Raw genomic sequence first — 13,223 nt, 5'->3', positions numbered from 1 at the left:
CACGCATTAACTGGATTGTCTGTTGAATGTGAACTGTAGCGGGAATGCGTCACCCCTAGTGCATCTTGTCGATCGCATACCGTCATTGCCACCGCCATTAATTGTGAACGAATCATTCATTCACATTTGTCATTTTCATCAATACATGAATGGGATTTTTATTGGCATGAATTTTTCGAAGTTCCACAATTTTGACCTTTTAACACTTAAATTATCTCAAATGTTTGTGTTTAGTCAGTATCAAAAATAATGTTTTGGTATACCCAAGTTGGCATGCTGGTAATCAAAGTTTCAGAGAAGTTACATGTTATAGTTGTCGTGTGGAATCACCTATAATTTTATTTCTAGCACGCGAACCACATTCAACACGTATAACAATAATTATTAGACAATTGATAGGACTGGAGTCGCCGAACAATTGATCGGCCTGGTTCGCGATTAAACGTTATGGGTGGAAAGAATACTCGCTCTGCTTTCGCTGAGTCTTTACGCCACCGCCTAATAACACATTCACAAATAAAACTCGGTCTCTTTCTCTTTCAAAGAAAAGTGATGTGAAGGCAAATTGGGATTTAATTACATTTTTGAACTGACTGGCACAGCATGGAATTATACAAAGCACGCGAAACATTGTTCTAAAATAATTTGTGGCCAGTTGTCTTTAAAGGTCTGAGTTTTATCGACACTTGGAATTTTAAAGATAGCTGCCAGTTCAGTAAGTTGGCAAACAGCCCCCACATCAAAGGCGGTTAATACTTCGCTAATCCTTTCCTTGTGGATCAGCATTGTGTCTACTGCTAATTTACACTTTTTTAAATCATTTATCTTCAGTCATTATTTTACTTTACGGACGACAAACGTGATTGGTGTAATAAATAATGCCTCAAGATTTTGGCATAATTTACCTAGTATTGTGACTTGTCATAACAATTGGGTTATTTAACTCCCGTGAAGTTTATATTTTCCTGTTTTTAACTTGTCTAATGTTACGCACTACCAGAGTATTGTTCGAATTTTTATTAAAATGTAGCATTCACCTGATCCCAGGAACGAGGCACCCGTGTCGCAACAACTCATGCTCAAAATTACCCACTCTTTTTTTACATGTCCCATTTGGCTATTTTCTACACATCATAATCACGTTTGACGGCTGCAATGAACAACACTGCTCTGCTAAGAAAAAAAGCCATAACTAAAGATTGGGATAAACTTTTATTCAGCTTTGTTAAATTGAGCACTTTGTAGATTTTTTCTTAGCAGGAACAGCAGGGCAGAATATGTGAGCAAAGTTTTAACGTTGCCGACTTACCAGGTGCTGTCGATGAGCGATGAGCTGCGGCGCGCACTGTACTCTTCGGGCGCCTCCGTCGACATGGAGTTCTCGCCGCCCGACCTCATCGGCACCTCGGAGATATTCACCATGGAGCATAGGTAAATATCCTTGGGTTTATTACTTTATCTTTGCGTCATCCGACTTCGATTATCGCGGTAAGTACACAAGAGTTCGTCTCCCTAGGCTTCGACACTTTCGAAATATCTATGTGTTTATCATGGTGCCGCGGAATGTGGATTCGTTTCGCTTAAGTTTGGTATCGTATTGGCGAATCAGTTACATTTTTCTAAACGTCAAAACACGAAATTACTATGGCATTTGTATGAAAACTCCTTGCTGTTGCCTGAGACGTAATAAAAAACATGACAAAATTTCGGACTTATTATTACGTTTTTCTTGATTCAACTTCATAAATATGTTTAATAGAAAAAAGAAAATGTTTTTCGTTATTTTTTAATCTGTCTTTATCTTGAAACTAGTACACGATCCAATTGCCTAGAAAAGTTATGTTTGGCGGTATCATAAAAACATTAAATATTTATGTGAATAAAATATAATAATAGGTCCTTCTGGGAGAATGAACACGGGTAAATTAAACATACCTTTACGTTCGTTTAAAGTGTTTATAAAATGGCATGATTTTATCAGTTCAGTATGACGTATGTGTTTAAGTCGTGTTAGCCCAGTTGGAAGAACGCTTGACACTCAATGTGAGTTCGCAAGTTCGAAAGCCAGCAGAAGGCCCCCAATGATTTCCGAAGTTGTTTTCAAATTCATGTTTGGATCATAAATGATTATCACGTCCTGGAAGGAAGGGTACCCACATTCCCGAGAAATATTTTTGAATTGGGCTGCTTTTCTCTTCGCGGGTTGGAATGTCAGACAGGCAGTCGCTTCTGTAACTGGACTTGTGAAGTCTTCAGATTGGGTAAGCGGACCCCATGAAAAACGTAATAACGCTAGTCTGATGTACATGACATAATGTGTTTCAGTACCTAATTATCTAAAGGGAATTTCATGATAGATTATCTATCCGGGTAATGGGCTAATGGGCATCGGGTTACCTGTCATATTATATAATATTTTATTATATCAATCGTTAATACTCGCATAAATACTAAGTAGGTGTGGCTGCAATGTTGATAAGTAATAAAATAAATTGTTATCTGATCTTTGTGGCTCTTCCTCCTTGCAGTATTACATGTGTAATTTTTCCGTGTTTGTATCTATCAATTTATAGTATTTTATGCAACAGTTGTATAAGAAGGGTCAAAAAATGCGAGTGGCGTGAGTTGCGATGTGAGCCTTGGCGAACATCGCAATAAGAGACGCCACGAGCATTTTTTGACCTAGTTATACAACGTTGCATACAATACTTTTTCTACGACGACGTAATTTTAAACGAAACACAAAAATTTTCCAATTTATTTTCCAACGCGCGGGAAAATGGCGGCAAATGTATACTTTTTTTTTATAGTATATCTATGGCACCAAACAAAGTAAAGGTGCCAGTTTCCAGGTCAAAAAAAAAAAACAACAACAATGCTTTTTTGGCGACATTATAGTACAGTTACACTTTGTAAACAATGCTTTTATAGGCCATAGAGCGTACACTTTTTCAAAGAGTTTAATTATGTATGTACTTATATTAGACTTTTTGGTTATTTAAATGCCAGATTAAAGTAGAGGAGTAGAAAAAATGATTTTCTTATAAATTTTCAGAGAGAAGCTATGCACGGTGCTGCCGGCGCGCGCGCAGGGCTACATGTGGTCGCTGGCGTTCAGCACGAGCCAGCACGGCTTCTCGCTCGCGTCCATGTACCGCAAGATGCAGCGCGTCGACTCGCCCGTCTTGCTTGTCATACAGGACACTGATAATAACGTACGTACACTATACTAACGGCCTCCGTGGTCCAGTGGTTGAGCGTCAGGCTCACGATCAGGAGGTCCCGGGTTCGAATCCCGTTTGGGAAATATCACAAAAATTACTTTGTGATCCCTAGTTTGGTTAGGACATTACAGGCTGATCACCTGATTGTCCAAAAGTGAGATGGTCCGTGCTTTGCAAGGCACGTTAAGCCTTTGGTCCCGGTTACTACTTACAAAGTAAGTATGTGTTAAGTAAGTAGTCGTTGCATGAGTCATGTCAGGGGCCTTTGGCGGCTCAATAGTAACCCTGACACCAGGGTTAATGAGGTTGGTAATCCACCTCACAACCCACACGAGAGAAGAAGAAGACTATACTTACTTGTGATAAGTTGGGTACCTCGGTCCACCCGAATTGAGATATAGTTAGAAGCTTACTGTCATCACTAATTTCAGAGCCACGCTCTTATCGGTGTAGCATGCTCCACGCTACTTTTTAGGGAAAAATACGGCAGTGGTATAGGTGATAGTGGTCATAGGATAGTGGTAGTGGGTATTATTTATACTATACACCATTATTATATTATTTTCATACTTACCAAGTTTCAATTTAATTATATTCAATTTAGACTGAGGGATATGTGCCCGGTTAATAGCAAAGGTCCCCCTATTACATGAGACTTAAACATAGTTGGTGTGGAGCTGGTGTACATACACCTCTGCCTCCCCTTCGAGGATACATGCATGCCCCACTTCCAGCAATTTCAGAAAAGGATACGGGGATACATTTTTACGTCGCTCTATCCCCAGAACGTTTGCACTTAAATCATCTATTACTGAGCTCAGCAATCCCGCAGCCACAGAGTTAACGTTCAATCTCCACGTTACAGGTGTTCGGCGCGCTGACATCGTGCGCGCTGCACCCCTCGGAGCACTTCTACGGCACCGGCGAGTCCCTGCTGTTCTCGTTCCAGCGCGTGTCGGCGCCGACCTCGCCGCGCCGCGCCGATGCCGACCCGCCCGCCACCCCCGCCGCCCCGGCCGGCGCCGCCCCAGCCGCACCCGCGCCCGATACTAACACCGATAAGCCCGCTGAAAAAGAAGGCGAAAAGGAACAGGAACAAGAAAAGAAAGAGGGTAAGAGATAAATTAATATTCCGGCTCCTGATGGGATTTCACCAATGCAAAGAAGTGAGGAGACGAGCGGAAAGGTGCAGGAATCGACCAATCACCGCGAGGGAGAGAGCGACAAGCGCCTTCTGTTTCCATTCCGATCGCCTTCTCTCCTCTACGCTTTGGTGACAACTCACTATAAGTTTAATGCAAAAAGTTACAGACGAGTCATCATTTACTTGGTCTCTACTGTATAATAAGAATTACGTGAATAGTTACATAGTTCCTTGATTTTATTCTGACAAATATCTTATTCAATTTTCAGAACAAGCGCCCGCACCGGTGAAGACGAAATTCAAATATTGGGGCTGGACTGGCGAGAACATGTACTTTATTCGCGGAAGCAACGACAACATATCCATTGGAGCCGGAGAGTGAGTAGAACCTTGCAATACTAGCCAGAAATTGTGAGATATTTAGATAGTAGAAGTACCTAGTAAGTGATGATACAGAGTGAGTAACGCGGTATGTGTCGTTGCAGCGGCAAGTTCGGGCTGTGGCTGGACGGCGACCTGTACCTGGGGCGCACGCAGCGCTGCACCACGTACGGCAACGAGCCGCTCACCACGCGCGAGGACTTCATCGTCAAGATCATGGAGTGCTGGACCTTCATCTGAGCGCCGCGGCCTCCACACCCGCCGACACCACTTGCGCACAGCGCTCCACGTTTCTACTTCACATCAAAAACAAGCTTTAGACTATCTTATGAAATTTGCTACGAAGATTTGACACTTTTACAAGTCAGTCTTTTCAACTTTAGTACCGATGAGTCTGATCATGATTTTTGTATTCGCATTATGACTCGAAACGTAGCGGCGCGGCCGCCCGGCCGGCCGACACGAAGACAATATATCGAAACGTCTACGCGCATTTCTAGTCAAATGTACTGAAACCTGACCAATGTTTTGATCCTCTCCGAATTTAGAAGCGTGTTCGGATGGAGTGCCGCCGCTCGGCCGCGGGCCGCGGCTCGCCGGCTCCAGCAGAGCAAGTGCATTAATCCTAGTCAATTGTCATTCGTATGTAAGTTGAAAGTTTATCGCGACGGGAAGAGCTCATAGTTGTGAACTCTAGGGTAGAGCAGTAGCTGGCATGCGGCGCGGCGTGCCAATGCACCCCTCGGGCCGCGCGCTCGCCGCCGCCAATGATTACGTGTCAATTCATACAATTAATATTGTGCATTGTTGTTAAGAAAATTAAAAACATATTTGTAATGATAAACATCATTGTATAATGTTACGTAGAAGTTTATATCTTAAAGAATCGGTCATTCGATTGTGTTTAGGCGCCGCATTATAGATGTTGCCCAGTGTTGATGATCGAAGAAGCATCGCGTTTTGTCGGAGAGGCGTAGTGCTCCACGTTTGTTGTAGTCGGGAGCGGGGGCTCCCGCCACTTGGCGCCGGTAGCATGGCGACACCGCCAATATAAAATGTTGTTTATTTGTGTAGTGATTTTTGTATGTTACGTTGTCGTGTCTGAATGTATTGAGTCATAATATTTAAGTTAGTGAGCATAATTATGTTACACTTCACTGTGATTTGATTAATATGATTGCATTGTGTTATATAATAATATGTTGAAGCGTTGTCACATGTACTATGTAGTGGAGGTACGGTCCGCGATACGCCCGCCCGTGGGCCGCGCCCCCCGCCACGCCGCGCGGCGGACACACCCCGCGGACGTATCCAAGTAGATTCAGTTTATGCGATGTACACATAATGAAGATATTTTTGTGATGTAATGCTTCAGTACAGAAATGAGTAGCCGATTTATAAATATCATTAAATAGTAATGAAAATTAATAGTTAACTTAGAGCTTGATGAATGTAATCGTCATTGTGCTTAGTAATCGTGTCACTTAGCATGATGTTACTCAGATCTATCTGGTCGTATAATGTATTTATTTGAGAGGCGCCCGCGCAGCGCCCTCCGGGAGCGTCCCAGAGACGACCGCGAGGACCTAATTTATTTTCTGTGTACATACAACTTATTCCTATTTGAGATTAGAGAAATATATTTTTGTGAATGGCCACGCGAAGTATTCAATATTATAACAGATATTTATTGATGGTAGAGAAAGAGCATTTGAAAAAATATATTTAAAAAAATGTAATCATCTATGTAGGCAAAAATTATTGAGTCGTTGAGCTAACTCAGATGGCGCGTGCGTCTGTCCATGCAATATATTTGACATTGTTATTGTTTGTGTACATCAGGATGTAATAGAGACAAGAACTTAGGTTTTAAAATATTATCGGCATAATTATTGTTACAAATTTATAATCACTAGACTTGTTGAGTAGCAGTGAGATATATTTATTTATTATTCTGTTATGATTTCCATCTTACGATCGCTGTAGCTGCATTATTTTATTGGTGATTTATTATGTAATTTCTAAGTTGTTAAAATGTAAATCAAGCCATAATAATTGAGAATATATTCTTTTGAAAAATTTATTAGTTTCAATTACAAATTATCCTTATTGTAAGTCAATATCTGGGACGTTGGCTACGATTGCCATAACCCCTGTCATCATAGCCTCTGTTATAGTCATTGTATCCTCTCCTGTCATAGTTATCCCTCCTATCAAAGTTTCTATCTCTGTTCCGTTCATATGGATGGTTTCTTCTGTTGTTTCGACGGTCATTTCTACGTCCAGCATTCTGTGGGACCCACCAGTTTTCAATGATCGGTGGGGTCGATGGGTCTGCATTAAAAACTGCCATAAACTGTTCATCCTTGTCCGTAAAGCGATCTTTCAGTTGTTCCTCACATTTGGCTAGGAACTCCTTGTCCTCAGTAGACAGTGTATTCACAGCCATTTTGTTAATTGCTTTCAAATGTAATCAATCGGAGCAATGAGTCAGTAACTGAAAAGAAAGAAGTCTATGAGTATGTAATGCTACAACACTTTTGTTATCTTCCTGGGACGGAACATGTTTTTAGTTACTATGTATATGAAGCTGTTTGTATATGAACTCGAGGGACAATGATTTGTTGCACACCAACACCACACACAATGGGAATAATGGACACAAAACCAATTAGACAAGTATTCCCAACAACACACCAGCCACCTATAAATATGAAAAGATATTTACAGGATTCTCCTACTAAACTTGTCAAAATGAAACCAAAAAAAGGTTTGTCTGAAGATAGAATAGGATTGATAGGCTCAAATAACCATCCTATATATTCCCCACAATCAGGACATGCGCAGACTTTCCAGCGGTAGTCGGGGAACCACGATGGGTGATCTTCCCACTGTAAAGTTATTTGATATCAGTTGTGTCTGGCTCAGCCACTATCAAAGAGATAAGTTAATCATGTTTACCTCTCCAACACTAATGCAATTCGAATGAGTTGCTGTGATAACTGGAAATTCAATGAAGATATCATTTGATAACACCTGAATTAAGACCCGCTTAGTGAATAACGTATCATTGAAAGAATAGCGAGACGCCGGACTAATTCTGGAGACCAAATAATTTGACGAAGATATGTCGCTACCGCAACTACGGCATAATATAAAATCTGAAATAAAAGGTAAAGGATATGTAATATTCTATAGACAATAAAATGTAATATTTAATAATTAGACCGGAAATGAATGTGAACTTACCGTCCAAAATCGCAGTTTTTGTTAGATTCCCTTGTGTTTGTTTAATTGCCAAATTTAAGGTTGTCTCGGCTAAGGATAAATTAACCGACACAAAAAGAAGTGAAATTAAAGTATAAAACATTACATACACTTTATAAACAGCACGCTTCGATTTATATTTATAATGTACGTTATCTGCTGCGACGAATACGAAATAGATTACGAACCAAACTCCAAAAGTATAGCAAAATTACACGAACCACTGCCGCGTCAAATTGTCAAAATCAGCTGAGCTAGCTAAAGGTGAGGTGAGGTCATCGAAATCACCATGCAAAGAATTTTGGTCAAATCAGCCATATATCAAAAAAAAAATATTTTCAGCCATATCTCACGTTATTTTTTTGTTTTTCCGATATTCGATGTGTCGTGAACTCATGACTCTCGCAAATATGCTATTGAATTTTGTGATCATGTAACATATGGCTCAATTTTCTAACATAGCCAAAGTTGCATTTTATAAAATAAAATCTGTCGTTAGCTTGTTTGACAATTGTTTGACGTTGACATTTCACTAAGGGCGTTTCCGCACTATTTTTCTAATCCAAATATTCCGAATCCAATTCGAGTCCGTGAATGATGTATAGTAGAAAATTACAGGTACTCCGCCATACAAGTAGTTGGTTGGTTTGGTTTTAGTAATTTTTCAACCATTGTTGTACATATACAGATCTACCATTTAATTTCCCACCCTGCCCATTGGTCATGGCTATGTAAAGTTGTACTTTGCATTTACGCACAACTCGTATCGGTTTCATTTTTTTTTTTTAAATCGCATGCAATGCGAATACGCCCTTACTAGGTCACACAAAGACAGAACACACATGCGTAGCATCTCTACTTGGTCTGTGGAACACACACATTGAGAGCGGTGTGATTAAGCCTTCGACAGCTAGTAATTAAAATAGGGAAAAATTGGGAGAACGAAACGAGCGGCTGACATAAGTAAAAGTATAATGACAACTAAAATAAAACAAAATACAAAGAAGTAAAAAATAATAGACAAATATAAAATAACATACAAAAGAGACCGCAATGTTCAAGTGCAACCTGCACATCCCACCCCCTTGTGTGCGAAAGCACACAAAACTAACCAGGCTAGGATCTGGTGCAATTAAGCGTCTAGCCTGACCAGTTTTTTGGAGGGCCGACGAAGAATGCCACCGTGTGTGGCTACATCCACCACCCTGACCACACCATCTCTGCCAGGGAATGTTTCCGTGACGCGGCCACGTGGCCATGTTCCTCGCGGCAGGTTTTCGTCTACTATGAGGACAAGGTCTCCGGTCTTCAAACTATGTTGCCCGTATTCAGGTGTCCGACGTGGCTGCATTGTGGGCAGGATCTCTTTAACCCAACGGCTCCAGAAGTGATCGGCTAACCTTAAAGCCTTCCTCCAGTCCGCTCTTCCCAGAAGGTCCCGGTCATTCAAAACTGCAGGAAGTGATTGGTTGGATGAGGAGCCAATCAAAAAATGAAAGGGTGTTAAGGCTTCTTCATCATCTTGCCCAACTGGGACATGGCCTAAAGGTCTTGAGTTTACAATTGCCTCGGCTTCTAGAAGTAGGGTCTCCAGCACCTCTGGTTTCGGCGCTCTTTCACGCAATGTGGCGTTCAACGCGACCTTGACCGTCCGGACTAGCCGCTCCCAGCAACCGCCAAAGAATGGAGCAGCGGGAGGGATGAAACTCCACCTTATTCCTCTGTTAGCAGCGAAGTCATTGACCTTATTTTGGTAAAACTCCCTTAAAATGCGATTAGCACCGATGAAACAGGTGCCGTTGTCGGAGAATATAGTTTCTGGAGTTCCTCTTCTTGCGATAAAACGACGCAAACTCATTATCGCTGAATCCGCAGAGAGTGAGTGGACCATCTCCAAATGAACCGCTCTGGACGTCATGCAAGTATACAGGGCTACGTATCTTTTCTCCTTCCTGCGACCAACCGTGGTGTTTACTGGTCCAAAATAGTCCAAACCAGTGAAAGTAAATGGGCGACGATGATGCGCAAGCCGCTGTGGAGGTAGGTTTCCAGTCATTGGATCCATCGACTTTGCTTTTCTGATCCGACAAAACAAGCATTTGCTAGTGACGCTTCGGACGGTGCTGCGTAGGGGAAGAAGCCAGTATTTTTGTCTTAGCTCATTGACGACCATCTCATTATTCGCGTGCCCAGCCTTGCGATGATAAAACAGTACCAATAGGCGCACAACTGGGTGATGACCATCTAAAAGAATGGGCGATCTGACTCCTGAACCGACGTCCTCAACAGCCTCTATCCGACCGAACATGCGTAGCAGCCTATCTGTTCCTAACTTGGGTGACAGCTTCGCCAGCCGACTACTCTTAGGCAGCAACTCTCCACGTTCAATTCTTTGGATTTCTTCAGCAAATGTTTCTGCCTGTACTCTTCGCAGGACGTGCCTTTCTGCGGCTTGCAGTAATTCCGCTGACAGGGGTAACAGAGTGGTGGATGTAGACGCGTTTGTACGAGGACGAGCCCGAACAGCGGTGCTAGGGCCTGTGTGTCTAACGCGATCCAAAACCAAGCGAAATTTGGCCGCAGCCTGCAAAACGCGAGCAGTAGCACGCAATAAACATAACCAGTCACTAAAACGACTGAAATCTGCCTTAAGTACCAGATGACCAACCACCAGGCCAGGAGTTTGCTTGCGCTCTTCCTGATCCCACGGCTGGCCAGCCGGCTCCACAGGCCAACCTTCCGGAGGACTGAGAAGAAATGAGGGACCAGAGAACCAGTCCAAGATTTCAACTGCTCGAGCGTCCTGCTTACTGAGCAGATTTTCGCGTTTAGAAATTCCGAGCGAATCCAGTTTATAGTTTTCCTTAATAAGCATTTCTAAACGTTCATTTTTACTAAGATCAATGGTTTGCAGGTTACAATGATTTATAAACTCCACTGGTTTAATCTTACTAGAAGCCACTCCATACAATGTCCAACCAAGCAAAGTGTGGCAAGCTACAGGATCATTACGCTTGCCCGCGCGGACAACACGAGGAATTGACAGATGCCAGTGCTCAGCACCAATAAGCACGGTTGGTGTAGCATCAGCATATGACAAATAATCAGTCAAGTCGCTTAAGTGCTCGTACGATTGTATGGTTTGTTTGGACAATGTTTGCGTGCTCAATTTGAGTGAAGGCATAGCCCTAGCACGGTTGACTAAAAACTTTTCATGTTCGTATTTACCTTGAATATAGAAATCAACGTAAGAAATTGTAATTGTTTTATGCAAGCCACCTACAGCGTTGAGAGTAATACGCTCTTCAGGACCTGACAGCCCGATACGAGCAGCCACGTCAGCGGCAATTAGCGTGGCCGTCGAGCCGTCATCAAGAAGGGCAAAGGTCTCATAACTACCAGCTGGACCACTAACAGTAACTGGAACTACTTTCAACAACGTATTATTAGTCTGAGCGTTGGTTGATGTTGATGGATGGGCACTCAAAATACCTGTATTGGAGACTGTCACATTTTCTTTAGAAATCTTCTGAGCGGCAGCAGGGGGGCACGATGCTAGCTGGACATCACTTTCAGACGCAATTTCGCACCCAACATCGCCGGTGGCAGTAGTATCAACAGTATTATTGAACACCTGCGCATTGGGTGATTGCGGTGACGTAAACATTACCTGCCTGCCATGCAACAGTGGATGGTGTCGAAAAGTACAGCCGTCGACGCCGCAAGGATTAACCTTACACGATTTCCATTGATGTGAACTACGCTTTAAACATTTGTAACAAATCTTATGCTCACGCAACCAACTCCACCTATCGTCGACAGACAACTTTACAAAATCGCGACAGTTTTTAATATTGTGACTGTTTTTACAATAGACACATACAGTTTTATTGTTTTCCTGCGTTATAATATTAACATTTTCTTTTTTAAATGGTTTGCCGAACGGTTGCGGGGCAACAGAAGCGATAGACAGCCCTATATCGGGCGATAGAGCGAATTTAATGTATCGCTCGTGTTCACGTGTTAGAAAATCTGATAAAAGCTCAAGCTTTGACATGTCAGGATTTGACATTTCTGACGCATAGTCAGACCATCTCATTTTCATCATCGGGTTGAATTTGCCTAAAATGCTATGGAATAGCTCCGGCGAATGTAAATATTCACGTAAGCCTAGCAATTTCATCGTAGACAAACTATTGCGTACCTTGTTGGCAAAAATACCAATTTCTTTTAAGTCGGCGCCGAGCCGCGGTAGCGTCTTCAAAACCTGCACCTCACCGAAAACAATCATTTCGGGGCACGCAAATGACCTCCCGAGGGCGTGCATGATCTCTTCGGGGGCTGCTGCTGTATGAAGCAGCGACGCTACGGCCTCGCGCGCCGGGCCGCGGAGCGCATTCTGCAAACGCGCTACATTCTCTGCGGGAGAAAAAGACGACTCAGTACTAGAAAATAAACGCTTAAACTGTAGCCACTGAGAACCGTTTCCATAATAAGCGGGGAGGTCTATTTTTGCTCTACCACCTGTAGCTAGAGCCTTTGCTGCAGCCGCAGTATCCGCAATGGCCTTCAGCATAATGTCGTTATTCTGTAAGTTGACAGGCAATGGACGGTCGTCCTGGTTGAAGACTTCGCATGCGGGACGGTCGCGTTGGTTTGATTTCCTTACCCAGGACGCAGTCCTAGAAAATGCATCACTTACTGATCGCGCTGACCGTTCTTCGGCTTCCTGAGCTGCCAAGGCCGCCTCCATATCTAACTTATCTAACTGCTTTACCTTTTCGAGCATTTCCTGGTCGCGCTCCAAATTTCTGCGGGCTAATTCGGCCTCCGCAGACAGCCTCCGAGCTCTTATGGTCGCCGACGAACGCGACGAGCTCGCTTTGTGAGACCTGTAACTAGTGGTATCATCATACTTCACCGCAGCGCCGGTCGTGGAGACGGGACACGTGCGCGACACACCTGGTGCTATGGGTGTTTCGGTGGCATCGGTCTTAAAGGGGTCCTGACTTGCGGACCGACCGAGCCCACCCACAGCAGGCGCACATGTCTCCGTGCGTCCCACTAGACTTTTAGCCGGCGATGCCAGCCGCTTATTACGCGATCGCGTGTTCATATTCCCGGTTAGGACCAAAAAAATGAGAGACCGCTCGAAGGACCAAAAATGAGAGCGGTGTGATTAAGCCTTCGACAGCTAGTAATTAAAA

At 43.1% G+C, this 13,223-nt stretch overlaps 1 protein-coding gene and 1 long non-coding RNA gene across 17 annotated transcripts in view; one reads left to right on the top strand and one right to left on the bottom strand.

Moving 5' to 3' along the window:
* LOC126381879 (nuclear receptor coactivator 7) overlaps window positions 1-6,828 on the top strand; it is a 107,833-nt gene extending 101,005 nt beyond the window's left edge. For all 15 annotated transcript variants that reach the window (XM_050031424.1, XM_050031432.1, XM_050031423.1 and 12 more), the window contains 5 exons: window positions 1,313-1,431; window positions 3,056-3,215; window positions 4,090-4,336; window positions 4,638-4,746; window positions 4,854-6,828. In XM_050031424.1, coding sequence (XP_049887381.1) covers window positions 1,313-1,431; window positions 3,056-3,215; window positions 4,090-4,336; window positions 4,638-4,746; window positions 4,854-4,989 — 771 coding nt within the window. In that variant the 3' untranslated portion in view covers window positions 4,990-6,828. The remainder of the gene's footprint in view (window positions 1-1,312; window positions 1,432-3,055; window positions 3,216-4,089; window positions 4,337-4,637; window positions 4,747-4,853) is intronic.
* On the bottom strand, window positions 6,816-8,408 carry LOC126381888 (uncharacterized). Of its 2 annotated transcripts, none has more exons than XR_007568996.1 (2): window positions 7,999-8,408; window positions 6,816-7,246 (listed from the first exon to the last, which is right to left on the bottom strand). It is a non-coding gene; the product is annotated as an uncharacterized LOC126381888 (long non-coding RNA). The 2 variants fall into 2 exon arrangements; XR_007568997.1 differs by lacking the exon at window positions 7,999-8,408 and adding an exon at window positions 7,711-7,851.
* Between the last annotated feature and the right edge of the window lie 4,815 nt (window positions 8,409-13,223).

The sequence above is a fragment of the Pectinophora gossypiella genome, chromosome 3, assembly GCF_024362695.1.
Source record: "Pectinophora gossypiella chromosome 3, ilPecGoss1.1, whole genome shotgun sequence".
Lineage (NCBI taxonomy): Eukaryota > Metazoa > Arthropoda > Insecta > Lepidoptera > Gelechiidae > Pectinophora > Pectinophora gossypiella.
This window is presented reverse-complemented; position numbering and strand designations above follow the sequence as displayed.